The sequence below is a fragment of the Triturus cristatus genome, chromosome 7 (genome assembly GCF_964204655.1).
Source record: "Triturus cristatus chromosome 7, aTriCri1.1, whole genome shotgun sequence".
Taxonomy (NCBI): domain Eukaryota; kingdom Metazoa; phylum Chordata; class Amphibia; order Caudata; family Salamandridae; genus Triturus; species Triturus cristatus.
Window position 1 is genome coordinate 1,280,491,270 of NC_140590.1, and position 26,023 is coordinate 1,280,517,292.

Sequence of the window (26,023 nt, forward strand, 5' to 3'; positions counted from 1 at the left end):
AAAATCATACACATAGAGTCCCGCTACACTAGGGGCAAAGGTACTTCCCATTGAAGTGCCCCCTATCTGTAGGAATAGGCTCCCTTCGAACTCAAAGAAATTCTTCTTCAATGCTAGTTTGGCACAATCTAATATAAAACTTTTCGGAGTTCTATATGTCCATGTGGCCATATCCAAAGATTTTCTAAGAACTTCCAATGTGTCATCTTGTGGGATACTCGTGTAAAGACTTTCAATGTCTAGACTGACCAGAATCGTGTCTTCATCCACATTTAGTTCTTCGAGCAGTCTCAGTAGGCTCTTGGTATCTTGGAGATAGGTTGAAGTCTCCTGTACCAGTTCTTTGAAGAAGTAATCACAAAATCTTGAGAGGGGTTCCAAGAGGGATCCTATTCCTGACACAATCGGTCGTCCTGGTGGTGGAATTTTATTTTTATGCATTTTTGGGAGGGTATAGAAATATGGGATCTTGCCCTCACTGTTGGTCAGAAAAGTAGCTTCCTGCCTTGAGATGGAACCCATTCCTTCGGCGTGTTCCACCAGCTGGACGATTTCTTGTCTTAGCTCATTGGTAGGGTCTGATCGGATGGGCAGATAATTCCTATTATCAGACAATAATCTTAAACACTCAGCTTGGTAGGCCTCTTTATCTTGGACAACCACTCCACCACCTTTGTCTGCCTGCTTAATCACTATGGTGTTACAGGATTTTAGATTCTTCAACGCTTCATCTTCTTCTTTGCTCATATTCGTAAAAGGTCTCTTTTCAGTGAGTTGTTCAATGTCTTTATAAACTGCTTGTTCAAATGTTGCCAATTCAACTGGGGTAGTATGGGGAGGTGGAATAAATGTAGACTTCAACCGTAAACCTGTTTCGTTGTACTCCTCAGTATTGTTTGACAAGTCATTTTTCTCTAAAAAAGCCTTCAATCTTAGCTTTCTGAAGAAAGCGGCTAGTTCACAGTGAAGATGAAATTTGTCAAGTCGTGTGGTTGGGACAAAACCGAGTCCCTTATTTAAGACCCTTTCTTCAATCGGGCTAAGGGGTCTTGTTGCTAGATTAGTCACTAGACTCTGCTGGTACTCGGTCCTGGCTGGGGTGCTTGTATCTTGCTTCTGGTGTTGATTCCCACCGGATCGTCTTCTTCCCAATGCACCTGACTCGTTCCTCTTCTCCTGCCTCTTCCTCTCCTGCCCCTGCCTAAAAAAGGCGGTCTGAAGGTATTGGGAGGAAATAGTGGTTGTGGGAAAGGAGGCTGCCAACCATAGATAGGATAAGGTTGATGTTGTTGGTTAAGTATGCCCTGGAATGCTGCTGGGATAAAGGGCATATGCGGATTAAACCCTTGCCAATTGTTCTGGGTTTTATTCCTTCCCCTTTGTCGTTGTCTCCCGCTTCCTGAGCTTGAGTTACTACTGCCTGTAGAGTCGTTACTTGAGGTATCCAGCCCTTGGTCATTGTTCGTGGAGGGAATATAATCTGGGTCAGAATAGGGATATGCCTTAGTGTAGGAGAAACGTTGCAGGTCTTTTTGGAACTTTTGTACTTTCTGTTGAGTTAGATGATCTCTATACTCGTTAATTTCTTTGTTAAGTTCATCCAGTCGTTTCTTGTATCCGGATATTGTGGTCTTAATCTGTCCTTCTGTTAATTGTATATCAATCATTATTGCTTCCGACAAACGTAAAGCTGTCTTAATAATCAATACTATCCAATCACGTGTGCAATGCCACGCGATTTGTGCCCAGTCTTTCCTAAATGTGACATCATCGAGGAAGATACGTGGAGCGTTTGTGACAAGGAGGCCTTTAGGTGCCATGTTGTTTCTCAGATATTCTTTTAGTATTGTCCCATGTAGGATTGTCCTTATACGGTCTCTTTTCATTTCCGATAGTTTTTCCCAGTCAGTGGTCTGTGAGATAGTTTGTGCGATGCTCGCATCAGCAAATAAAGAGGGATCTCTTAGTAGGGCTTCTACTTCCTCAGAGGAATACGATAATCCTTGATTTTCGCCCATGGTTTTAGACAGTGGGTTTAGCACACTAAAAATGAAAAGCTCTCACAGCTGTGCGCTGTCATAAATTGCAAAACAAAAAGAGAGAGAGGGATTATGTTAATGGAACACCATTAACAAGGGGGTCACTCCCAGTCCCCTTATGATAAACTATCAAACAAAATGAGGGAGTGCAGCCCGGACGTCAGAGACCAGTCTCAGGGTATAGGCAAGAGGAGTAGATAAAGAAATAATCTCTTTAGAAGGCCCCTCACTCACCAACCTAGTTGGTGACATGCTTCATCATCGGGGCCCCACCCAGAGAGCTGAGTGCCATCTGGGTGTGCTGCGACACCCGACTACAGTGGAGCTGGTTTTGAGTGAATTGTGAGTTTTTGGGAAAAATAAAAATTGGCCAGATTCAACCCAAAAATTACTTTATTCTAGGGTAATTTGGACAATGGTTAAAAATTAGTGCAGATGCCACGAGAGGTTAAATTGACCTAGGGTATCTTAATAAAGATTGTGAAAAAAAGGTCTACATGTTTCAACCATAATTGTGTTATTACAAGGTTTTCGTCAGGACCAAAAAGCATGACCCGGGAGGTACACACTCGCTAAGGTGTGCCCTATCCTCGGTCAGTTGTAGGAACCTAATCCGTTACTCACGGTTTAGGAAAACTTTCTCCAAGTCGTTGAAAGTAAAAATTCTGTGAAGAAAGCACACACAAACACAAGACAAACACATAGAAAAACATATATAGTCGTCATTCTGTTCGTGCAGTCAGTACTCATATTATCTGCCAAAAAATTCCGTTTCGATGCCACAATAGTGAAACATTAGCTGATCTCCAACGATGTTAAACATAAGTGTATTCACGCAATCACGAACAATGATAATGCAGGCGATAAGTAATCATACATCAGGAATAGTAGTGAATTCAACTATTCAATCCCACTCATGCGTGTCTCGAAGGAGTGGGTGTCTCTATACTCAAACGAGAGTAGACGTATACTAGTGCACTAGTAGTACCATGAGAAGAACGGGAAAATCCCGAAATCCACGGTAACAGTGAACCCACGGATAACTAAACTATAGTGGTGGGTGAAAAGTGGTGTGTGAAAGGATGCCCACGTGGCTGCCTGACAAATGTCATGAAGTGGAAATCCCCGTGCTAATGCAGTGGTTGCTGTTGTAGCCCTAATGGAATAAGCACGTAGCCTCACTGGAGGTTCCTTTTTAGGTCTCGCCTGGTGTAAGACTGCGCAGAATTGCACAGTCTCGCTGGCGAGATTTAATGATTTAGAGGAGATTTCTGTAGTGGGCTTTAAGCCCCGCCCCTCTTCCATTGGCTGGCGTCACCATTTATGCTAAATGGTGACCAGCCATTGGAAAAGAGCGTCTAGTGACGTACACTTTTCTCTTTTAGAGCCGTCCCAGTTGGACTGGCTCGGTTCCTTTACGTCTGTGGTAAAAGGTTTTCTTATCTTTATGGGGCCATGTGTTTCAAACACATGGCCCCAAAAAGACAAGAAAACCTTTCATGCGTGGCCTGCCGCTGCCGTGGAGGGTGGTGTCAGGGCGCCCTCCCGCTTCCTCTCACCAGCGTTTGGGATTTGGTTTCGGGACAGTTGTACTTTGGCTGAACTTCGAAATAATGAACTTAGACAGATGCACATTTTTAAATACGAGCAGTAAAGTAAATATTGTACGTCATAAAGTGTATGTCTTCATGAATAAAAAATAGGCATGCCTCTTACAAAGGTTACAAAATGACTGATATAATTGTATTATGCTATGTTTCCATGAAAGTTTAATGTTATCTCCTCCTGGCAGTTAGTTGTCATCGCTGGTTGAAGCAATGATTAATGCAGATACCTTTCGGTTTCGAAAGGAAGCAGAACCGGATATCCGCTTCCGCGCCATCTTGGAATGAGACAGCACCGGCAGCCCTCAGCAACGGGTTAAGCGGTAGATCCAGCGCAGTGTTCAAGAGCTTGTGAACAGCACATAAGCAGCCCCGGAGTACAGTGTGAGCTGAGGTAGACAATGCTGTTCATCATGCAGCACGAGGAAAGTCTGCGCATGGCGGACTATCACTACAGTGGACCGGTAGAACACAAATTCTCCCCATACACCTTCAACGGCGGGTAAGGCTTGGAGGAGCTGGGGTGGAATTAGAGTGTATGCGCTGTCATGCATGATGTGCATTACATCTCAGGAGGTGTCAAAGAGACTGAGTGTTGTGATTTTCTTCCCCCCGCCCCTTTTTCTTTGGCTCGTCAAGTTCCCCGTTTACCTATTGACTTTGTCAAGATTGCAAACCATTGTGTGTTGTTAGTTTCACAATTGGTGAAAAAGCCTCATTTTAATAAAAGCTAGACACTAAGGTTGCTCCGTGTAGTAACCATACCTGTACCCTACTAAAGTAGCTTGGCACACCGAAAACATCAACAGTTGAGATTACCCGAATCTAAGAATGAGTTGATAAACTTCGAAGCGAAATTTACATGGAATGCTCCCCACTACATACGCCTTTCTTAAAAGGGTCCTCTGAAAATGATGTTAGTTTGGGCAGTGATAAAGTCAGTTACTTTCCTTTTGGATTTCCCCTCTGTACAGAGGCATTTTAGAATTGATTTTCTATTGCAGAGGTCTTCAAACGTTTTGCTTTGAGCCCACCAAGCAGAATGTTTTGAAGTCCGTCCCCCTCCAGAAATTTAAGTGGAGAATAGGAGGAACAGGAGGGGCAAGGCTGAGCAGAGAAAACATAGCTTATGCGATAATTTCAGGGGTATTTTTCCATAGTTCATAATCCACACTAAATGTGAGATTCATAAAAGTGAAAATATATCAAACAGAAGGTGAACAAAACAAAGGGGCCCGTAATTGGGGTCTTGTGGGCCTGGGTTCCAATGCAACTGCACCTGCTCTACTAATGGTAGCTGTGGCCCAGAGAAGCAGGCTATCTCCTCTACCTCTCGCATCCTTCCCCCTCATGCCTGGCCATCACTCCAATCTTGAAACAGACCCAGTCTCTTTCAGTAAAAATGAACTCCCCAGTGTTACTCTCACTTTGCAGCTTGGAGGGGGAGAGGGGGGGGGGGGGGGAAAGAGGTCGTCTCTGTCCTATCACTAGCTAGGAAAATGAGCTCCCCTTTTGTAAAGACAGATATTTATAACTGTGATGCAGTAGGCCCCTGACAGTCCTGGGCCCCAGTGTCACTGCTTCAGCTTCACTAATGATAGCTACTGTCTTGCTCAGCAGGCGGTCTCCTTTGCTAACAGCATGGGCCTCCATGCCCTACCCCCTTTCTTCCATCGCTCTTTGATACAGCTAAGATGTCTCAGCTTGAATTTTCACCTCTGTTGGGCCATGGGTCCAAGGCCCAAAGCAGCACTGACACTGCAAATGTGTACTGGGACATAATGCAAACAAGGAAGCCTAGTACAACAACCATAACTGGGTTTTAGTTGACCTTTCACACCCATGGGCCCTGGTGTTCCTGCGCATGTAGCACTATTGATACCTCCAGCCCTGCGAAGCAGGCTGCTTCCTGTACCTACTCCACTGGTCCATCACACCTAGGCCTGAGGCTCAAAGAAGGCTATCTGCCCCTTTCTAATAAAAAATGGGAGAAAAGTCGCATCGCTTGCCAGTGATGCTTGGGCCCTGTTCCCTGTGAAGAAGGGTGACCGTGCGACTAATGCTAGCAAGGAAAATTATTTTCCACCCTGTTTTTGCTAGTAAGACAGGCACAATTGTGGTGTGGCCTGGTCTCGGTGCCACTGCACCTGCACTAATAGCCCTTTTTTAAATATAAAAAAAAACAAGCACTGGCAAAGTCTTAGGTCTCAGCAATGCGAGAGCTATTGTCGTGGTCTGTGTCTTTCAGCCATGTTGTATAGCAGCACATACGCTGTTCAGCATGGCTGAAAATCATGGGGAAAAGCGCTATGTCACAGCCAGCGCTGGCTGAGCCATTGCTCTTTATTGTCTGGAAGAAGTGGAGGTACAAGGAACACGTAGGAAAAAACAGGTGAGAACAGTTCCTCTTAATGGCCAAGTTAGTAGGGATCGCTATTAGCCAGCTGTTAAATCTGATCTGGGAGGGAAATTTAAATTTCAGATCTTGTTGCCCTCACACACCTGTTAGGGTGTCATGCTTCATCATTGGGCGCTCCTCGTCGGACCGGCGCTGCAATGTCCAACAGGCCTGGTGGCATCTTTAGCGGAGATCTTCTGATCTGAGAACGCCGGTATGTGAAGACCATGTGTGAAATTGTGGAGGGCAGTGACTCCTAAATTATGTGGGGACTCGAAAGAGCTAAAATAGACCCTGGCCCCTAAATGATTTTAATTAGGTTATGTAGGGCTGGGACTAGATAAAACCAGTGAGGCTACTCATGTGATTCTAGGTATCGGGGTAGCCTATAGTTGACAGAGGTCAACATGTTTCGTGTTGTAAGTGCTCAAAATCGAGCGACACTTCTTCAGGACCGTGGGACCACCAAGAAGTATATATACCTCAATTCTTATCAAAGGGTATCCTGGGTCAACCACAAGTAATGCTGAACCTTAATTATGGTCCAGATTTGAAGTCTCCGCCTCAAAAAGAACGGGTCAGAGCTTCATAGATGATGGAGAAGCAACCGGACCACTGGAACGGCCCCACCGAATGTAGCAGCGGGCAGGCCAAAAAGGACGCGTCTTCTCCTCACCTGGATCAGACGCGTCCTTTTTGGCCTGCCCGCTTGGCCATTAAGAGGAACTGTTCTCACCTGTTTTTTCCTACGTAGACCCCAGGGAGCATTAGAACAGGACCTCTTTAAATAACCAGCTCTCCTGTCCCCCCCCTCCTGATTATACGGTACAAGGAACACAACATGGGGGTGGGCAAGCAACACAACATGGGAGAGGGTGTAAGGCAGGTAGTGAGGAGGTAAAAGAAAAAAAAGAGCTACGACACAGCCAGCAGTGTCCGCTTCATAGCACTTTGTTTTGTTGCATGGTTGTGATAACGCGAGTGAGGTGTAACATACAGGAAACAGGTGGGAAGGAGCAGACTTGTATGTGGAAAAGTTGAACACCATCAAGGGGGTTTGGGGAGAGATGAAACAGATGCGTGGGAAAGGAAACAACACGGATGGGGTGGCGAGTGAGAGGGGAAAGAAGCAACACAGATGTGGATAGGGATCCCGACATGCATTGGACGGAAATATATTGGGGGGTTGGAATGCTGAAGAAAATATTGAAAACCACCCTCTTTCCTGCAACCTCTTTGCACCCACGTTGCCATTTTTTTGATAAACAAATTTTTATTGTGTTTTGCGGCATAGAGAACAGTATCAAGAATGATATACAGCAGTGCATTGAACAAGGCATCAGTAACTGCATTCGGAAAGGCATCAATAAACCATTGCAAAGACCCTCCCACCCTCCCCCATCCTCCGTCCCCACCCTCTGCGCCCCCACCCTTCAAACCATGCCCCCCAGCCATTTCCCCCATATCTTGCGGAATTTTTTGGGGCAGCCCCGTGCAGCACACAACGACCGCTCCTGGGCCGCACACCAATCCACCCCTCTACTCCAGGTAGCCACTCTGGGCGGGTCCGGTTGTGACCACACTGCCGCTATATCTCTCTTAGCCACCATAAGGGCAGTGGTGAGGAAGTACTTTTCGTTACGGGACCCGTCCATCCTGTCCATGATGCCCAGCAGGGCCATTCTAGGCTCATGGGGAACCTCCCAACCCAAGACCTCCGCTAGCTCGGTTTCGATCGCTGCCCAGTAATCTTCTAGACGGGAACAAGACCACACCATGTGGAAAAAGTCTGCCGGAGCCACCCCACAACGGGTGCAGGAGGCGTCCACACGGAGGCCCGCCCGATACAGGCGGTCCGGGGTCAGATAGGCGGTGTGGAGGTAGTAGATTTGGATGAGCCGCAGCCTAGCGGAGGTGGTAAGCGACCGAGGGCCCATAAGGGCGTCCCTCCAGTCCGCCTCATCCAGGGGTCCCACCCAGGCCTCCCATCGCTGTTTGAGCCCGCTCCAGTCCACCGGGGTATTGTTAATCAGGGATTTGTAAATGCGGGATATACCCCCCTTTCCCAGATACCCCAGCATCACCTGAGCCTCAGGTGGGCTATGGGAAGGCAGTCTGGAGTCTAGAGGGACGTGAGCCCGGACCGCGTGGCACAATTGAAGGTAGCGGTAGAATTGGGAGGGCTGCAGCGAGAAGCGGGTCTGAAGCTCCTGGAAGGAACACATGCGGCTCCCACGCCATAAATCGCCCAGACAGGAGATACCAAGAAGATCCCACTGCCGAAAGCCCGCTAATCCCACCACCTCCCGCAGCCATGTCCCGTGCCAAAGCGGAGTGAGTTGCGTGGACGTCCCCGACCATCTAGTGTGCCGCAGGGCCGCGCGCCACGCGAGGAAGGGAGCCCGCACGACGTCGGGGAGTGATAGGGGGACCGTTGTGCCATAGAGCATGTTTTGGATGGAGGAGAACCCAAGGCATTGCACCTCGAGACGATAAGCCGGGTCGCCCCAGCCTCCCGAGAACCAGTCATGGATCACCAGTAACTGGGTGGCCAGATAATAAAGATATAGGTTGGTCATGCTCAGGCCGCCGTCATGGGAGGGGACCCTGCATCGATCCAAGGCCAGCCGAGGCCTACCACCGCCCCAAAGGAATTTGGTCACCATTTTATCCAGGTCTCTGAACCACGGGCGCGGAAAAGGGCATGGAGTATTTTGTAGTATGTAAAGAAACTTGGGGAGGATCATCATCTTATATAGAGCGACTCTCCCTAGCGGATTCAATGGGAGGGACTGCCACCGGAGCATGTCTGACCTGGTTTTGTTGACTACTGGAGCCACATTGAGGGCCCAGCAGAGTTCCGGAAGGAGGGTGACCCAGATCCCCAGGTACTTAAAGGAGAGTCTCCGGAGGGGAATGTCCGACTGCCAGTCGAAACATTCCCGCGACGGGTGTAGCGGGACTAGAACGGATTTTTTGGGGTTCAGATGAAGACCCGACGCTTGGCCAAATCGATGGAGGATCCGACGGACCCGGGGTCCCGAGGTCGCTGGGTCCGAGAGATAGAGGAGGGCGTCGTCCGCGTATAGGGCGATCTTGTCGGGGGCCACATCTGGCCATTCCCATCCGCGAAGAACGGGATCCGCGCGAATCAGCACCGCCAGGGGTTCCATCGCCAGAGCGAAAAGGAGGGGCGAGAGCGGACAACCCTGGCGCGTCCCCCGACCTATGGGAAACGGGCGAGAGAGTGCCCCATTGACCAACACACGGGCCCGCGGGTGCGCATAGAGGACCATTACCATGGCTCGGAACCGGGGACCGAAGCCCATACGCTCCAGGACATCACCCAAGTACGCCCATCCCACGGAATCGAAGGCTTTTTCAAAATCGACCAAGAGGAGGGCCAGATAGGGGGAAAGGCGGCCGCGGTGCGCCATCGCGAGGTGGAGGCGCCGTAGACAGTGTCTGGTCCACCGCGCCGGCATAAAGCCACATTGATCCGGGTGGACCAGGGAGGCGAGCGATGGGCGTAACCGCTGTGCCAGGACCGTGGCATAGATTTTGAGTTCGGTGTTAATAAGGGATATCTGCCGGTAGTCGGAGCAGGACCGCGAGGGAGGCTGTGTCTTGGGGAGGGCAACTATGGTTGCTGTATCCGTTTCGGGCCGGAACGAACCCGTCTCCACCACGGCCGCAAAGAGGTCCCGAAGCCTCGGGGCCAGAGTCTCACGATAGTGAGCGTAGTACTCCTGGGGGAACCCGTCGGGTCCCGGGGTCTTCCCAGGTGCCAGGCGGCCGATCGCCTCTTCAATCTCCTGCAGCTCGATCGGCGAATCAAGGGTCTCAGAAATCTCAGGCTGCAGCCGCGCAAGTGTCGCCCCGTTTGTTCCCAGCAACTCCTCCAGGGAGAGCGTGGACGGACGGAGACGGTACAGCTGGGAATAATAGTCAGCGAATGCCTGGGCTATCGCCACTGAGACCGTGTGGACGCCACCTGCAGGGTCCGCGATGGCTGGAATGATCCTGCCCGCCCGGGGATAGGTCGTCAGGCGGTGGAGAAGAGTGCCGTTTTTGTCTACCCAACCGTACACCCGGGCCACCGAGGAGCGCCATAGGATCTTCGCCGCCTCCAGGGAGTGCAGGCGAATCTCTTCCCGCAGGAAGGCCAAGCGACGAGACCGTGTGGCATCATCTAAGTATCTAAGTCTCCCAGACTACGCTCCAGTTCTAAGGCCTGGGCCTCACATTCCACGAGCTTCTGGGATTGAGCCCGCCGTTGGCGTTGCAGGTGCCCTTTAGCGGCGCCCCGAACAGTCGCCTTGCCGGCCTCCCATAGGACGGCGGGGGAGATGACAGAGCCCTCATTATGAGAGTAGTAGTCGGCTATCTCGCCCCCGACCGCCTTCCGAAAAGCCTTGTCGTGGAGGAACCAGGCGTTCAGACGCCATATCGGACTGGCAGAGAGGGGAGGGGGCCGAGAGCGAGGAGCACCGGCGAGTGGTCCGAAAGGCCCCTCGGAAGAATGCGTACGTCCCGCACCCCCGCGCAGTCGGTGGAGGGCACGAAGATGAGGTCGATCTGGGCATGGGAGTGATGGGCCGCCGACGTGTGGGTGTATTGGCGCGTCTGCGGGTGCCAGATCCTCCAGACATCGCAGAGGCCCTGTGATTCCGCCCAAGATGAGAGCTGTTTTGCACGGGCGACGCGGGTCAAGGAGACCGGACCCGTCGAGTCCAGGTGGGGCGAGTAGAAAGCGTTAAAGTCCCCGCCGAGTATGAGGGCACCTGCAGGAAGTGTCGGGAGGATATCCGCTGCGTGGGAGAGGGCCGACGGCAGGAGGGGCGGCGCCGCGTAGAGGGACATCAGGGTAAGGGGTCGGCCCTCCAGAGTGCCACACACCACCACTACCATACCCTGGGGGTCCAAAAGCACCCGAGTCAGGACAAAGGGAAAGGACTTGCGAAGCAATATGGTCACCCCCCGGGATCCCCGAGCAAAACCTGAGTGCCATACCCTGTCATAACCGTAACGGCCAAGGAAGGGGCAGTTGTTACCCAACAAGTGAGTCTCCTGGAGGAGGAGCACATCGATCTCTGCCCGTTGTGCATATTTGAGGACCGCCATGCGCTTGAAACGATCCAGGAGGCCATTGACGTTCCAGGAAAGTATGCGCATGGCGGCCCTAGGGACAGGTGGGTCATCCATAGTCGAGGACAGAAGAGTGGGCCATTGGAGGCGCGTCTGAGCAGGCTCCTAGAGAGGAAGGACAGCGGAGCATCGGGTGAGAGAGCGGGACAAACAGTACATGATACCTTAGCACAACAGATAAGAGGGAGTCACCCCCCACCAACAAAATCCCCCCAACGAGGAAGAAACAACCCCAAACCAGCCCCAACCCCCCACCCCCCGCCCTATACTTAAAAAACGGAAGCATCTGTCGCCCGAACCAAATGGAAGAACCACCAAACTAAACCGCTTGGGCTTGAGCGCTAGTGGACCCCTGATACATCAAAAGTCAAGCCTGATTTACCTGCCCTGGCCCAGCGCAACACTGACAACGGAGCATTCCACCCCCGCCCAGGCATCTCCCACCCCCCCCACCCCAAAGGTAGGCAAAGAAAGTCAAATGTTAGGGCTGCGAGAGAGGTCCGAAGTGTCCACCAACGCGACCGGGTGGGTTGCAGGGCCTGTGAGCCGAGGTGACTCGGCCCGCTGCCCATCTGCCACGGGACTGGCGTGTGCGGCCGATGAGGCCGAGGAGGTTCTCGATCTCTGGCGTGGCCGGCCCCCAGAGCGCGTGGTGATCGCCTCCCCCGTTGTGCGCTCCCGGGGTAATGTGCGATGCCGCCGACGGGTCTTCGATGTCCGGGGTCTCCCCCATGCACCCAGAGGCGATCCGCGCCCAGAGCGCTGCAGGGGGTGCTCCTCCGCCAACCAGGTCCAGGCCGCCCGCGGTGTATCGAAGAAGAGAGTCTTTTGCTGGAAGACGACCCGGAGGCGGGCCGGGAATTGGAGCTGGTATTGGAGTCCCAGGGAGCGCAGCTTTTGTTTCACTTCAGTGTAGGAGCGGCGCAGCTCTTGGACTTCGCGGGTGTAGTCCGGGAAGACCATGATTCTGTGGTTCTGATAGTGGAGGGCATCCGTGCGCCGGGCTTCGCGGAGAATGGCATCTCGGTCACGGAAGTTCAAGAGCTTGAGGATGAACGGCCGGGGTGGAGCCCCTGGGGGCCAGGTAGCGGTGGGCTCTCTCCACCACGAACGAAGCAGACAGGCTGTCCGCCGGCATCCAGGATCGGAACCAGCGCTCCATGAAGTCGTCCGCCCAGCCCGATTCAACTCCCTCCGGGAATCCCACTAAGCGCAGGTGACTGCGTCGAGCGCGGTTTTCTGCATCCTCGACCCGGCGGTGCAACTCCTTAGAGTGGGTGGTCAGCTCCCGAACCTGATCTTGCAGATGGCGGATGTCGTCCTCAGCCGTGGATATCCGGGACTCTGCTTCCGAAATGCAGGCGGTGGCGTTCCTCAGATCTTGCCGGAGAAGAGCGACGTCCACTTTGACCTCTCCCACCATGCCCTCGAGCGAGGCGCTGGACGAGTTGATGGCCTGCAGGATGCCAGCCAGGTCTGCAGCGGGGGCCGGGGCCTGTTCGCCCGTGGGGCCGGGCCCCTTGTCGGAGGTCGTGAATTTGTCCATCCTGGTTTGGGTGGCCCCGGACGCCGGCTTGGCGGCCCTGTCCTTACCCATTTCTGGGGCGTCCGTCAGCGGAGGAGGGCAACGGGCTGGCGATACACCTGCGGGACGGCAACGGGCAGCCGGGCTGTCGCGGGACCAGCAGGAGGCCCGTCCGGGAGGACCCCCGGCTGGGAACAGCTGGGTAGCACCAGCCTCAGCGGTCAAGCCCCGCCGGGCATCTCAGTGGGACCGCCCGTCCCACCCCTGGGCGCAAGGGCGTCCGCAGGCTCCTCTCAACAAAGCGGGGTCCAGCAATGTAGTTCCCAGTTCCAGGCCCCTGGTCCGCCACTCGGGGGGCCCCCCAGCCGGCAGTCGCAGGGCCGCAACCTCCGGCGCAGCCCACGTCTCCAAGGGGACAGTTAGCCAGGTCAGTCTCCCCGCATTCCCCAGGGGGGGGGCACGGTGTCACTCGTCAGGGTCCGCAGCCGGGAGTCCAAGCGATGGGGGGGGGGGGGGGAGAGAGGGAGGGGGGGGGGGGGAGAGCACGTACACCCCCCCGGCTGCCGGTATGCGGCCCGAATCAGTGAGGGCCCCTCCGCACCCGGAGTCCGCAGTCAGTCTGGGGCCGATGGAGCCGGTTCCGCGCTGCAGCCAGGAGGAGAAGGGAGGGAGAAGGGGGGGGGGGGGGGGGGCTGGGGGCCCGGGCCCCCCGGCCGCCGACACACGGCCCGATGGGGTGGGGGGGGGGGCTCCCCTGCACAGCCAACCCCACAGTTGCCCCGGTGAAGCGGCCGCGGCCAGCCCCACTCACCGCCTGATTTGCCGCTCTGCGCCACGTGGGGGGGTCCGAACCAGCACCCCCGGGGCTCCGGACAGCGTCAGCGGAGCAGGGCAGCACCCGGCCAGTGCCAGCAGCACCCGCGGCAGCCCCGCGGCCACCGCGTCTTCCACTCCAACAGTTTCAGGCCTGCACCCCTCGTGGGCGCCGCGGGCTAAATTTCTCAGCTTGCCCGAGCCGCGGCTCCACAGCCGCCACTTCCCGCCGTCGGTCTGGTTCCGCGACGGCTAGGGAGGCTCCCAGAGCCCGCAGCGCCCCAGGATTCAGTGTGGGGCGGCAGGGCAGCTTCGCGGACCCCCGCACTCCGAGTGAGCCGGCCAGGGCAGTCCAGGAGAGGAGTCAGCAGGATTTGCGGGGACCGATGCCGGGAGCATCAGTGAAAGGCGTCCATGCCGGTCAGGCGCCACCTAGCGCTCCTCCCCACGTTGCCATTTTAAACACAAGTTCAGCACATGTGGTTTCTATTTACGATGAGCATGACTATTAATTGGGTATGGTGCTGAGCTCAGACATCATCTCAGAATATATAAAGTATAAAGTATTGTAATGTTCATGTTAAATCGGCCAGCCCAGGCTAAAAGGACTAGAGAGTAAAAACATCTAGGTTTAAATTTTTTTTTTTTTTTTTTAATGTAAAGTGGGGTGTTGCAGCACTGCTCTGTCTGACTAAAACATGCATTAAAAAGGAGAAAGTGAAAGCTTGAGAGTCGTGTGCGCTTGGGCAGAAACAAAAGTCACATCCTTTTCTTAGGAGGTGTACTGTCTTCTGGTGTTGCACTTGCTTATAAACTGTTTTAAAAATCATCAGCCATCAAACGAGATGCTCTTGTGTGCTTGGGGGTTAATGATTTGAGGAAAGTACCCTATTTTTTGGTGTGTATTGTTGTGGAAAGATTTTAAGTAGTTGTTTACTGTGCACACAGGACGTCATTGCCCACTTTGTGGGCGTTCAGTCTTTCAGGACACGAATACAAACCCCTGTTGCTTAAATGCTTACCTTTGCCTTGAGCTTCAAGTCAGGTGCGTCCGGTCCCATAATGTGTGTTTTTCGCGGCCATCAACTTAGGCTAGTTCAGTTAAAACTGCGAACAGCACCCATGTGCAGCTCTTCGTGTTTACTTGCGGGATATTTTTGGACCTAAAGTTTTTTTTTCTCCATACTGCTGGTGTAGCCTGTCTTTATTTTTATTATTACTGCAACCCAGTCCATCCCTAACCCTCATTGTTGCTTGTTGTTTGTTCAGTGTATAGTTGTTTATTATTCCTGCATCCCCATTGTTAGTCCTCGCTCCTCATTGCTTATTAGGTCGAGCCTAAGCAGCGCATGCTCTGTCTCTTGGCATGCTGCATTCAATCTGTGAGCTTACAGCCCAGATCCAGCTTCTGATTGGCTTTTGTCAGTGTCCTTTAAAAAAAACGTTGCCTCTAATTGGATAATGTTTCTTGCTAGTTCCACCTTTTTTAGGTAGAGCCTAGAGCAGCACGCATGCGCTGTTCTATGGGTGGATTATTGGGAGTACTCCAAAATTCTCCGTGTGGCTAGGACTTCACCCACGCATTAGGTTGGTTGTTGCCTGTGTCATTTATTTTTCATAGCCTGCAAATGGCTAAAGGCGGGCGCATGTCCCACCTCTTTAGCAAAGGTTCACTCCCAGAGCGTTTTGCTCTTGGGAGCAAGCAGCGGCGCGCAGGGGTGGCAGCTGCATTCCTTGTGGGTCAGGTTAAGGGGGGCTACAGTGAGAGGTATGCCTCCCGCGGAGGGCAGCTAATTACCATTGGGGGTGCAGTATAGTTTGCTAATGTTTGACTCTAACCCTATTTTACCCTTGATGTAGTGGCGCGGGCCAGGTGCTCACAAATGCCTCTGGATGCTACGCCATGAGGTAGGATAATGGATCACCAGAGGGTGTGGGGTTGTTGTTTGGTCTCTGATAACCGGGCCTGTCCCGTGTCTTTTCCTGCACGGTTCTCCAATGGTGGACTGGGTTCACTACCGTGGTCAGCGCATAGCTGTGAGGCTGGTATAATAAAGACGCAAAGTGGCACAAGAACTGCGGGATAACTTCCAACCTCCAGTTACCTCTTATATAGCTGCTTACATAGTTATCTCACTGTCGCCTTTCTCGAGATGCAGCACCACCAGATAGAAGTACCACCTTCCCTTTCACTGTGGTTAACCTTCTTTAAAAAAAAAAAAAAAGGTCTCGCCTTTTATTAAGTTAAAGCCATCATTTGCTTTGCTATACAATACCATTAGCAAAGCAAATGGCTTTAACTTAAAGGCGAGGCCTATTGCATCTTCCATGCTTGTTTGTTAAAGCGTAGCAGATCTTTATGCATAGATCAACCCATCGAGAGATGGTACGCTTTTGAAAAGCCTGGCCTTTTTTGGCGCATACATAGCCAACGAAAAGTTAATCATCCATCCAGAAGTCCTTCGTGCGGTCATGGTAGAAGGAAAGAGCACGTTTAGGGTCCTTACGGTGGAGTTTCTCCTCCTCCTTGGAAGGGTGCGAAGGTAGGAAAAAGGTGGGCAAAGTGATCCTTAGTCCAATGTGAAATGGTGAAACCACTTTAGGAAGGAACAACGGCCTCGTCCTAAGCACCTGTTTGTCCGGATGTAAAGAGAAGAAAGGGGGCTTAGAAGATAGAGCTTGAAGCTCACTCACTCTGCGAGCAGAGGTGATAGCAACAAGGAAGGCAGCTTTCAGAATGAGGAGCCCGAGAGGACAGTTGTGAAGGGGCTTGAATGGAGCACACATAAGGTAAGTTAAAAAAAGGTTCAAGTACCACTGGGGCATTATGAAGGGAGAAGGAGGAAAGAGATTACAAATTCCCTTAAAGAATCTATTTACAATAGGAGACTTGAAAAAGGGATGTATGATCTGGTAGCCATAGGAAAGCAGAAATAGCTGCAAGGTAGCCTTTAAGAGTGCCCAGGGCAGAGCCTTGCTGGGCTAAAGAAAGAAGATACAGAAGAACCTCTGAAAGAAGGCCAGAGAGGGGATACACAGACTTTGCTGCGCACCATGCCACAAACTTGTTCCATCAACAGGCGTATACCGTTTTCGTGGAGGGACACCTCGCTGCCAAGATGACAATACAGACTTCTGGTGTAAGGTCAAAAGCTGTCAATGGTCGCCGCTCAATCCCCACGCAAGGAGGTGGAGGCTTGAGAGGTTCAGGTGAAGAACCGTTCCCTGTTACTGCAACAGAAGATCCTCTAGAAGGGGCAGCCTGATCGGAGGATCAATGGCCATGCTCAGGAGCTCGGGGTACAATACTCTTTGTGCCCAGTCCGGAGCCACCAGAATAACTTGGGCCTGGTTGCGCTTGATCTTCAGCACTCTGGGCAGAAGAGGTACAGACAGAAAGGCATACAGAAGACCACAACTCCATTGACGAAAATAGTTGCCGAGCGAGTGCCACCTTGGAAATTCCAATGCACAGAACTGCGGACATTGCTTTTTCTCTTCGGTGGCAAACATATCTAACCAAGGCTCTCCCAATCACTGAAAGAGACCTTGCACCACCTCCAAGTGAAGACGCCATTCGTGATCCACCAGGCACAGACGGCTGAGTTAGTCTGCCCTGGCATTCAAAGAACATCCTGCTTGTTGCAGTACCAAATGGCAGTGGGGCTGTTGGTGAACACCTGCACCACTTTCCTTTGAAGAGAACCATTCAGCACCAGCCGGATCTCCCAGAATTCCAGCAGGTTGATATGGAGCCCAGACTCGGCCGGAGACCAGATGCCTCTGATCTCCGCCTCTCCCCGATGGCCACCCCACCCCAGGAGTGACGCATCCGTCACCACTTTTAGATCTGGCTGGGGAGAGGGATCTGCCGCTTACCCAAGCTTGGTTCTTCAGCCAACACTGCAATTGTGTTGCAGTTCCCTCCAAAATCTGGACGTAGTCGGAAAGATTCCCCCGATGTTGCGCCCACTGAAACTTCAGGTCCTACTGCAGAGCCCCCATATGTCACCTGGCATGATCATTAGCAGGATGCAGGAAGTCACGAGGCCCAGCAGCTTCAGAGTCATTCTCACCGAAATCCAAGATAGAGGCTGAAACATCAGTATCATAGCCCGAATTTTCCAGACTCACTGTTCGGGAGGATAGGCCCGAAACTGCACTGTGTCCCGAACAGCTCTCAGATGAAAAGTAGCATCTGAGAGGGAGCCAGGTGTGACTATCGCACGTTTATAGTGAACCCAAGCAAATGCAAGAGGTCTGCCGTAGTCTGGAGGTGGGAGACAACAGCCAAGAGAGAGGACGCCTTCAACAGCCAATCTTTGAGATAAGGAAAGATTTGAATCCCTGATCTGCGCAGATGAGCTGCGACCACTGCCATCACCTTCGTGAACACCCGAGGGGCACTGGTAAGGCCAAAGGGGAGCACGGTAAACTGGAATATGGAAATAGGCGTCCAGCAAGTCCAATGCCACCATCCAGTCTCCAGGGTCAAGAGCAGACAGGACCCGAGAGAACGTGAGCACTTCGAACTTCATCCGGATGAAGAGGTTGAGGGCCAAGAGGTCTAGATCACCCGGATGAAGAGGTTGAGGGCCAAGAGGTCTAGAATAGGACGCAGGCCTTTGTCCTTTTTGGGCACCAGAAATTAGCTAGAATAGCAAACACGACCTACTTCTGGCACAGGGACCCTCTCAATAGCTCTCTTAGCCAAGAGAGCTGAGAGTTCCTGGCAGAGAAGCGTCAAATAATCCTCCAACATGCGATCGAAAGATGGAGGCATATAGGTAGGGGGGAGTCTCTAAGAGGCAGGAGTAGCCCCTTCGGACTATTTGCAAAATCCACCTATCCGACGTGATGGATTGCCAGCGAGGGAGGTGAAATTGGACGTGGCTGGGCACCCCTTCCGTAGCCAGGAAAGGGACGAAAAGCAGATTGGAGTGGAAGGGAAGGCGCAGCGAGGCCCAAAGATCTGGTCATAGCCCGAGAATCTTTAAAGCGCTTCCATGCAGTCTGCTTTGTCACCAAAGAGGCGACAGTCATCAAACGGCATGTCGAGCAAGGTAGACTAGACATACCCCGAAAAGCCAGATGTCCTCAACCAGGCATAGCGCCAACGGGCTACCGATTTGATATTTGTTCAGCCTAGTGAGTCGATGGTATCCAGTCCACACTTATTGTGAATTTGGCTGCGTCTTTCGCACCTGCCACTGCCTGGGAGAGAACGGCCTGGGCCTCCTCCGGGCACTGAGCCAGCACTTGCGCAACCAAGTCGCAAATGGTATGGGAGTATTGGTCTAAGAAGCACACAGTATTCACAGACCGCAGTTCTAAGCTGGAGGAAGAAAACATGTGCTTCCTAAGGTGATCCAGCTTCTTCGATTACTATCTGGGGGAGCAGAAGGGAATGGGCCCTTGGAGGAAGAGGCCTGGACCACCAAGCTCTCGGGGAAGGGTGTTGGTTGAGGAAACACCCTTCCCCGAGAACTAAGTCACACGGGCCAGGCATTGGCTTCGGGCAATCGTCCTTTCCACAGGAGCCCCTGTGCTGGGCTTGGACCACGTGTCCAGAAGGACGTCAGTGAGGGCTTCATTGAAGGGCAATAGGGGTTCAGAAGTGGATGCCGCAGGTTGAAGCACCTCTGTCAGGAGGTTAGTCCTGACCGCCACTGAAGGGAGACAAAGGCACAACACCTCGGAAACCCTCCTCACCACCAAAACGTAGGACACACCTTCCTCCTCCGTAGTCACAGTAGGGTGAGAAAGCATGCCAAGGTCTGGAGAAGAGTCAAGACGACTGGCGTCACCCAGGTCCTCTCGCCAGTCCAGCTCTTCTAGCTGGTCTGCTAAAGGGTTCAGCGACCCCTCCCAGTCCTCAACACCACCTTCTGGGTGATAAGGAACACCAGGGATGAACAGGGGAACAAAAGTACCCTCCGGCGTCGGATCCAACCTCAGTCTGGCTCCAGATCCATCTCGGGGGTGATGACTGGGACGGCTTCGTCCAGGGGCACGGACAGCGCTGGAGGCGTCTGCATTGACGCCAGGGAGGGTCTGGTAAGAACGACCGGGGGGGGGGGGGGGGGGGGATGAAAGAGACCGTTGTCCCTGAAGGAGGCACCGGAGACGGAGATTTAGAGTGACGCCGCTTTGGGACCCGCGTCCCGGCAGCCGATCGATGGGGAGAAGGCAAAGAGCACTGGTGCTTCTTCACCTTCTTGTGCTTCGACGATTTTGAGTGCGAAGAGGTGTGTGAGCTTCTTGAGCAGCCTCGAGACCTTCCTCTTGAACGAAACTGGGAGCGACGCATAGCTGACCACCGTGCATCCAAGAGCTTTCGGGACCGCTCCCACAAAGACTAAGGATTCATGGCCCGGCAGTCGGAGCACGACTTCAGGCCGTAGTCGCGCTCCAGACACCAAAGGCACACAAGGCGGGTCCGTCACAGTCATTAGCCTGTGACAGGCCTTGCAAGGCTTGAACCCGGTCAGACTGTGGGACATCCCTTGCGCACCAGGAGTCGAAGACTCAAAAAAGCAGTCGATAAAACATCGCAAAAGTTTAGTCAAAAAGTGACTAAAGGGGTCGCTCTCTCCGGATCTGCGCTAGGCTGGCGTGAAAAAAGAGAATGGACGTCATCGCGCAGGGGCGGTGTCCAAGTAGACATCGCAACGTCATCCCAGCGACAACAATGCTGAAGACGGACACAGAGTCGACAAACGCCACCCACAAATACTAGAAAAACATTCTCCGGATCCAGTCTGACGCATGGGAGAAATTCTAAGGTAAGGAATCTATAACTGTTTCTTTTAGATTCTGCCATCACCACCACAGAGTGTAATGAACGTCCTGGATACAAAGTGGACTGCTGGTAAGCTTAGAGAAAGGTTTCCTCCAAAGCTACTAGATCTCCCAGAGATCTTTTGTCTCTATGGCCATGGTTGGTTTAGATGGTAAAGCCACTGTAACCATCAGAGTGTAAATGCCCTCATTTGCACGTGGAGTTCAGAGGTTTCAGTAGTAAGTGCTTTCAAATCCTTTGCCAGGACAGCACTGGAGTGCCTGGTGGATGCAAGGCCTCATTGGCTCTCGTACTAGTGTCTAGCTCTGGAGATAAATAAGGGAAATGAAGAATGGAGGTAAAGTAGGGTAGCATAAGGAGTAGAAGGAGGAAGATGGAGAAGCAGGAAGGAAATCACCCATTTCCCTTATGGAACTTTTTGGAGCAGCCAGCACTTGCAGCTGGGTCAGTATCAGAAGTGCTGTTTGAGTCACGGGAGTGGAGCATGGCCGTTTGTTCAATGGGAGCTGCACCAAAACGTTTGGTTGACGGGCTAGTGTTGTCCCTCAAGCCATCCAAGTAGTCTGAGCTGAGAATAGAGGAGAACATGGAATTAAAACCATGAATTCCTACTACTCCAGAACCTGGGATAGCCGAGAAAATGAAAAGGATCAGGTACTCTGTGTGGTGCATCTCCGAAGAGGACTGCTGAATGTGGGTATCCAAAGAGATTAGTGAGTCAGGCGGTGGTGCGTCTGATGGAAGAGGCAAACCTCTTTTGCTTCTCAATGAGGATCTCTACTTGCTGACTCTCTGGTGATCACCTATCCTGCTCAGTGCTACAAAAAAGGAAGAGTCGGAAGATGTGCCTTCTGGAACAGACCAGAAGAGTAACAGACTGTCCACAGCAGGAGCTGGACTCAAGTCTCCAGTGCTGGTCTTAGAACTGAAGACTGGGCCTCTAACCAATGCCCAGGGAGAGAGAGGATGAACCTTTGTATACTGACAGCTTGAAATATCTGTGCCCAGGTGGAGCTGAACTAGATAATACAACAGTGTCTCTCTTGCAAACGTGTGTTTTGTCTCCTTAATGCGCTGCATCTCCAGTTCTCTGCTATATTCCCAACAGTTCCTGATCGATATAAAGGGAGGTTAATGCAGAGATAAATTAGACATCTCAGTACATGTGCTTCTAGGCAGAATGGATTGACCGCTCAGTGGAATAGCTGCTTGGGGCTTTGTGTCCTAATTATGACCTGTGCTTAAGAGAGTCACAAGGCCTATGGAAAAGGAGAGGAATTGACATTTGAAGAGCACTGTCCTCTTGGCACATCAGGTCTCTTCTCCAGATGGTGACTACAGGTTCTAGTTGCAACAAAAATGTCAGTTACCTTGGGAGAAATGGTCTTCCAACAAGACTTATGCCTTCCCTGGCATTACTTGCCCCACCTGCACAGAGCAAGTGAAGGTAACCTCCACATATATGGTTGCTAGTCTAGCAACCCCATCTGTAAAACAGTGGTTTGTCAACGCCTAGCAAGTGGTTGAAGACCAAATGCTGATCTACAAAATCTTACAGGATGATGAAACCCAACATCTCTTTAGGGCTTGGCACACTCTCCATGCGTGCCAACTGATTTTGAAGGGAGCTCGTACTGATACTATCAAAAAAGGCAACAGACTTTTCCAAGATGACCTTTGCACCAAACATGAAACAGGTTGTACTGGTCAACAGTGAAAAGGTTTGGTTTAACTGCACAAAGTGTAAGGCAGAGAGTAGTGGTATGAAGCTGTATTGGCCATTAGAGGTGAAAAAAGACGAGGATAGAAAGGGGGGCAGAGGAGTGAGGGATGGCCCAAGAGTATGCAGTCAAGACCCTACATAAGGAATCCACACGACTCGGAAGCAAAAGGCAACTGGTAAGAGTAGAGACATGCATGCAAGTATGGGAAAGCTCTACTTTAGCAACAAAAGTAAATTCCAGTCCCATCACTAGTTGCAAGGGTATCCAACAAAGTAAAAAGCCAAGATGTAAGGTTAGCAAATAGTACAGTTCAAAAGTCAAAAATGTTTAATTGATTTCCAGGTCGAGCAGAGAAATTAGAAACTTGTTTGCAAGGAAGCAAATCAAACTGGGAAAATCCAATCGGCCAATCTAGTAGCATTTGTCCTATGATAACAGGGCAAAACAGGAGTGACCAAGCCAGTGTAGCAGAGGCAGTAAATGAGGCATTCACCTCATTTCTCCTGCAAGGGCATGAAGAGCACCAACTGAGCAAGCTACAAAGAAAGCAGGTTCTTTGGATGCATAATGGGAAGAGCACCTTGACTTCCAAGGATACACTGGAAAAGAAGACAGCAGCAAATAGGAAGATATTAGAGACCCTACTGCCAATGGGCTGGCACACAGCCATCCCAGAGTCTCAGCCCTGCAGCACATTTTCACACAGTTTCAGATAAACAAGTCAAGGGATGTGGAAAAGAGGATTAAGTCGTCAGCAAATCAAATTGGAGGTTAGGGTAGGAACAGGAGCAGTCGGGAAAACAAAATGGGTTTAGGGTGGGTGGGGGTGCGTTTCGGGAAGAAACTGGAGGTTAGAGTGGAGGCATACGCTGCCCAGAGAAGGAATGCTGTATTGGCAGTTTTGTATGTGCTATACTACTCAGTGACTGCAGCCTTTGGACTTTAAAGTTTTGGCCTTGATTCAGAATGGTAAAAGTCGCAGGTCAACACAAACTTGTTTTGTTCTGAATGACCATCTGCATGGGGAATGATGGTTCTCGTACATGTGCCAGGTGAGACCAAGAAGATCTACTTATAACTCCTTATTTTTGTTCTTGCAAGGGTGCATTCATGCTACCATAAAAATCGTAAGACTATGGCTCTGGAAGTTTGTTATAGAAGTACTTTTCTTCCTGTGGCTTGCCCAAAAATTCATGAGAGCGGACTGGTGGGAAGAGGGTGAATTTTTTATATTAGTGGCGGTAAATGCCGCCATGAAAAACATAATTTTATCTTCGTGATTCTAATGTCAAGCTGTCTGAAATCAGGACAAGGCTAAATTGTCAGAGAACTGTGTTTTTTCTTTCATAGCCCAAAAACTCCATGTCTATACCAGAGGAAAGGGAGAAGGTTTAGGGGCAAGGGGGCACAAGTGAGACCTTTTTCTTGGGGTCTTTGGACAGTCAATAGGTACAAGGCAGTATGCATCCTGGCAGGTACTGCAGATTGCTACTTACTACCAAGCGTCACCAATGTTATTGCACTCTCAATGGAAATTGGATGCACAAGTTAATCCCTTTGGACACCCGACTGTCACTAAGTAGCAAAGGCGAACCATCAAAGCATACTCAAGGAGCTGGTAAGACAATCTGAAAATCCTATCAGTGATATACTGTTAAAGTATAGGGCTTTCTTAGATAAAGAGTGCAGTTGCCAACATGATATATAAATCCGGGAGGTGCTAATTCACTAGAGTCAGAAAAGCAGTTAGAGAGCCAACTGTTTGTCTTTTTGATCCGGACAGACGTAGCAGTGGGCTGGCCACTTATTCAACCAAACTGTTGCTATTAATTGAAGAAACACATGTACAGTGTACAATGAAGAGAATATATGTGCCCTACATAAGGGGACTCCCCCGGAAAATAACTATCTGGTTCATATATGCCATTTGTAATACAAATTTGTTAATTAGCACTTAAATGCATTACACGTATGCTCACAAAGTGATTGGCCCTGCACATATTTTTTTTCCCAGGAGTTCAACATGGGAAGTACAAACATTTCAATTTTTAGTCATTTTGCTTTATCAGTGTCTTGTTACAGGTGTACTTTGATTACCATTCCAGATTAACAATCAGTCATCCAAATAATAAGAATTAAGTAACTGGACTTTCATGAGGTCAAACACCCAAAATATGTATTCAAATAAAATGACATCAAATGTATAACCTATTGGGGACACTGACTGATAAAAAACAAATGTTTTAAAAAGAGCTAGCACTGCTTCCTGAACCAAACTGAACAGAAAGTACGGACAGTATCTGCATTAAAAAATGAGGCTCCTGCAGAAAGCTGTAAATGAAGCTGGGTCTCTGCAATATTAAGATGCCACCAAGGGCCATCGGTCCGGAAGGAATCCCCTGCACGCTTGAAACAAATGTCAAAATAGGTACTTATTTACTGGTTCACCAAGAAAATGGTAATGCAAAAAGGAAGGTCATTAAAAGCAAGGATTGGCAAAGCCTAAATGTCTGGCTTGGCTTTTAAGTCCCGAGTAAAGCATTAAAAAAGCATGCTGCAGAGTATAAAAAAACAAAAAACCATGCGTCTATGAGATGAAGAAATTCATGTGTAATGATTCAGAGTGCTTTTGGGATGTAAAACGGCCCTAATAAAATTGCAATGCAAGCACAACGAAGGAGGAAAAATTAAACAGCAAATAGAATGAGGAGACAAATACTTCTATGAGCAAATCTAAACCCAACTCTATATTTTAAAGAATTGATAATTGGTTCACAAACAATCGCAGTGTCAAGCTAGACGTAAAAAATATAGTAGTGAGAATTTCAAGCAATCAGAGAGCATACGGCAAGTCCACAAACAAGTGCATCCTAGGAGTTGTCAGGTTTGGGATATTTTCATGTGCAATTCACATGATGGCGCTATTCCCACACACCAATAAGTTATTAAAAAAAAAAAAAGTATGAGGACACAAAAGAAATTCCAAAAGAAGAACATTAACGTCAAGACTTTCTGGTCCACTGCTGTGACATTTTGTGCCACAAAACCACACTCACCAAGCAGGAGCTCAGGCTGTACGGCTTGGGGTTCAGGGCACCTGGTAACCGGGCTGGAAGCGTGCGGTCTCCTCATAAATAAGCTCCTTCAGTTTTTCCTTGGGCAGGTCATCGAGCTCCATGTCGAATGTAAATGGCTCCTCTGCAACTGGCTACAGACACGAAATTGCAAAAAAAATAATCAACTAACTGGACGTCCAGGCCAAAGACACTACAATTCCACATATAAGCAATGACCCAGCTAACACACCTGTGTACCCCACCCCTCCAAACTCTTAATTCAACCACATTGACATGATAATGTTCAAATTAAAGTCAGGTGGTTGGCAAAAGGTGTTGCTCATTTATAGATGTGTTCGAGTAGCAAGCCTTGCCCAATAACTGGGCAACTATAATCATATTCATTCTCACTCTCTCTCTCTCACATATTCTCTCTCTCTCACATATTCTCTCTCTCTCACATATTCTCTCTCTCTCTCTCACATATTCTCTCTCTCTCACATATTCTCTCTCTCTCTCTCACATATTCTCTCTCTCTCTCACATATTCTCTCTCTCTCTCACATATTCTCTCTCTCTCTCACATATTCTCTCTCTCTCTCTCTCACATATTCTCTCTCTCTCTCTCTATATATATATCTATATATCTCTATATATATATCTATATCTCTCTCTCTATATACATATCTATATCTCTCTCTCTATATACATATCTATATCTCTCTCTCTATATATATACACATATCTATATCTCTCTCTCTATATATACATATCTATATCTCTCTCTCTCTATATATACATATCTATATCTCTCTCTATATATACATATCTATATTCACTGAAAAAACCATAGGTTTCACACATGTTATAGTTAGTGGAAATTTTACTGATAAAAAACCAATGAAATTCCCCCGT

At 50.3% G+C, this 26,023-nt stretch overlaps 1 protein-coding gene across 1 annotated transcript in view; it reads right to left on the bottom strand.

The window, feature by feature from the left end:
• LOC146811840 (mitogen-activated protein kinase 1-like) overlaps nucleotides 1-26,023 on the bottom strand; it is a 316,827-nt gene that overhangs the window by 58,088 nt on the left and 232,716 nt on the right. The window contains exon 8 of the mRNA XM_085618832.1: nucleotides 25,110-25,261. Within this exon, the coding sequence (XP_085474958.1) occupies nucleotides 25,142-25,261 (120 nt within the window). The 3' untranslated portion in view covers nucleotides 25,110-25,141. The remainder of the gene's footprint in view (nucleotides 1-25,109; nucleotides 25,262-26,023) is intronic.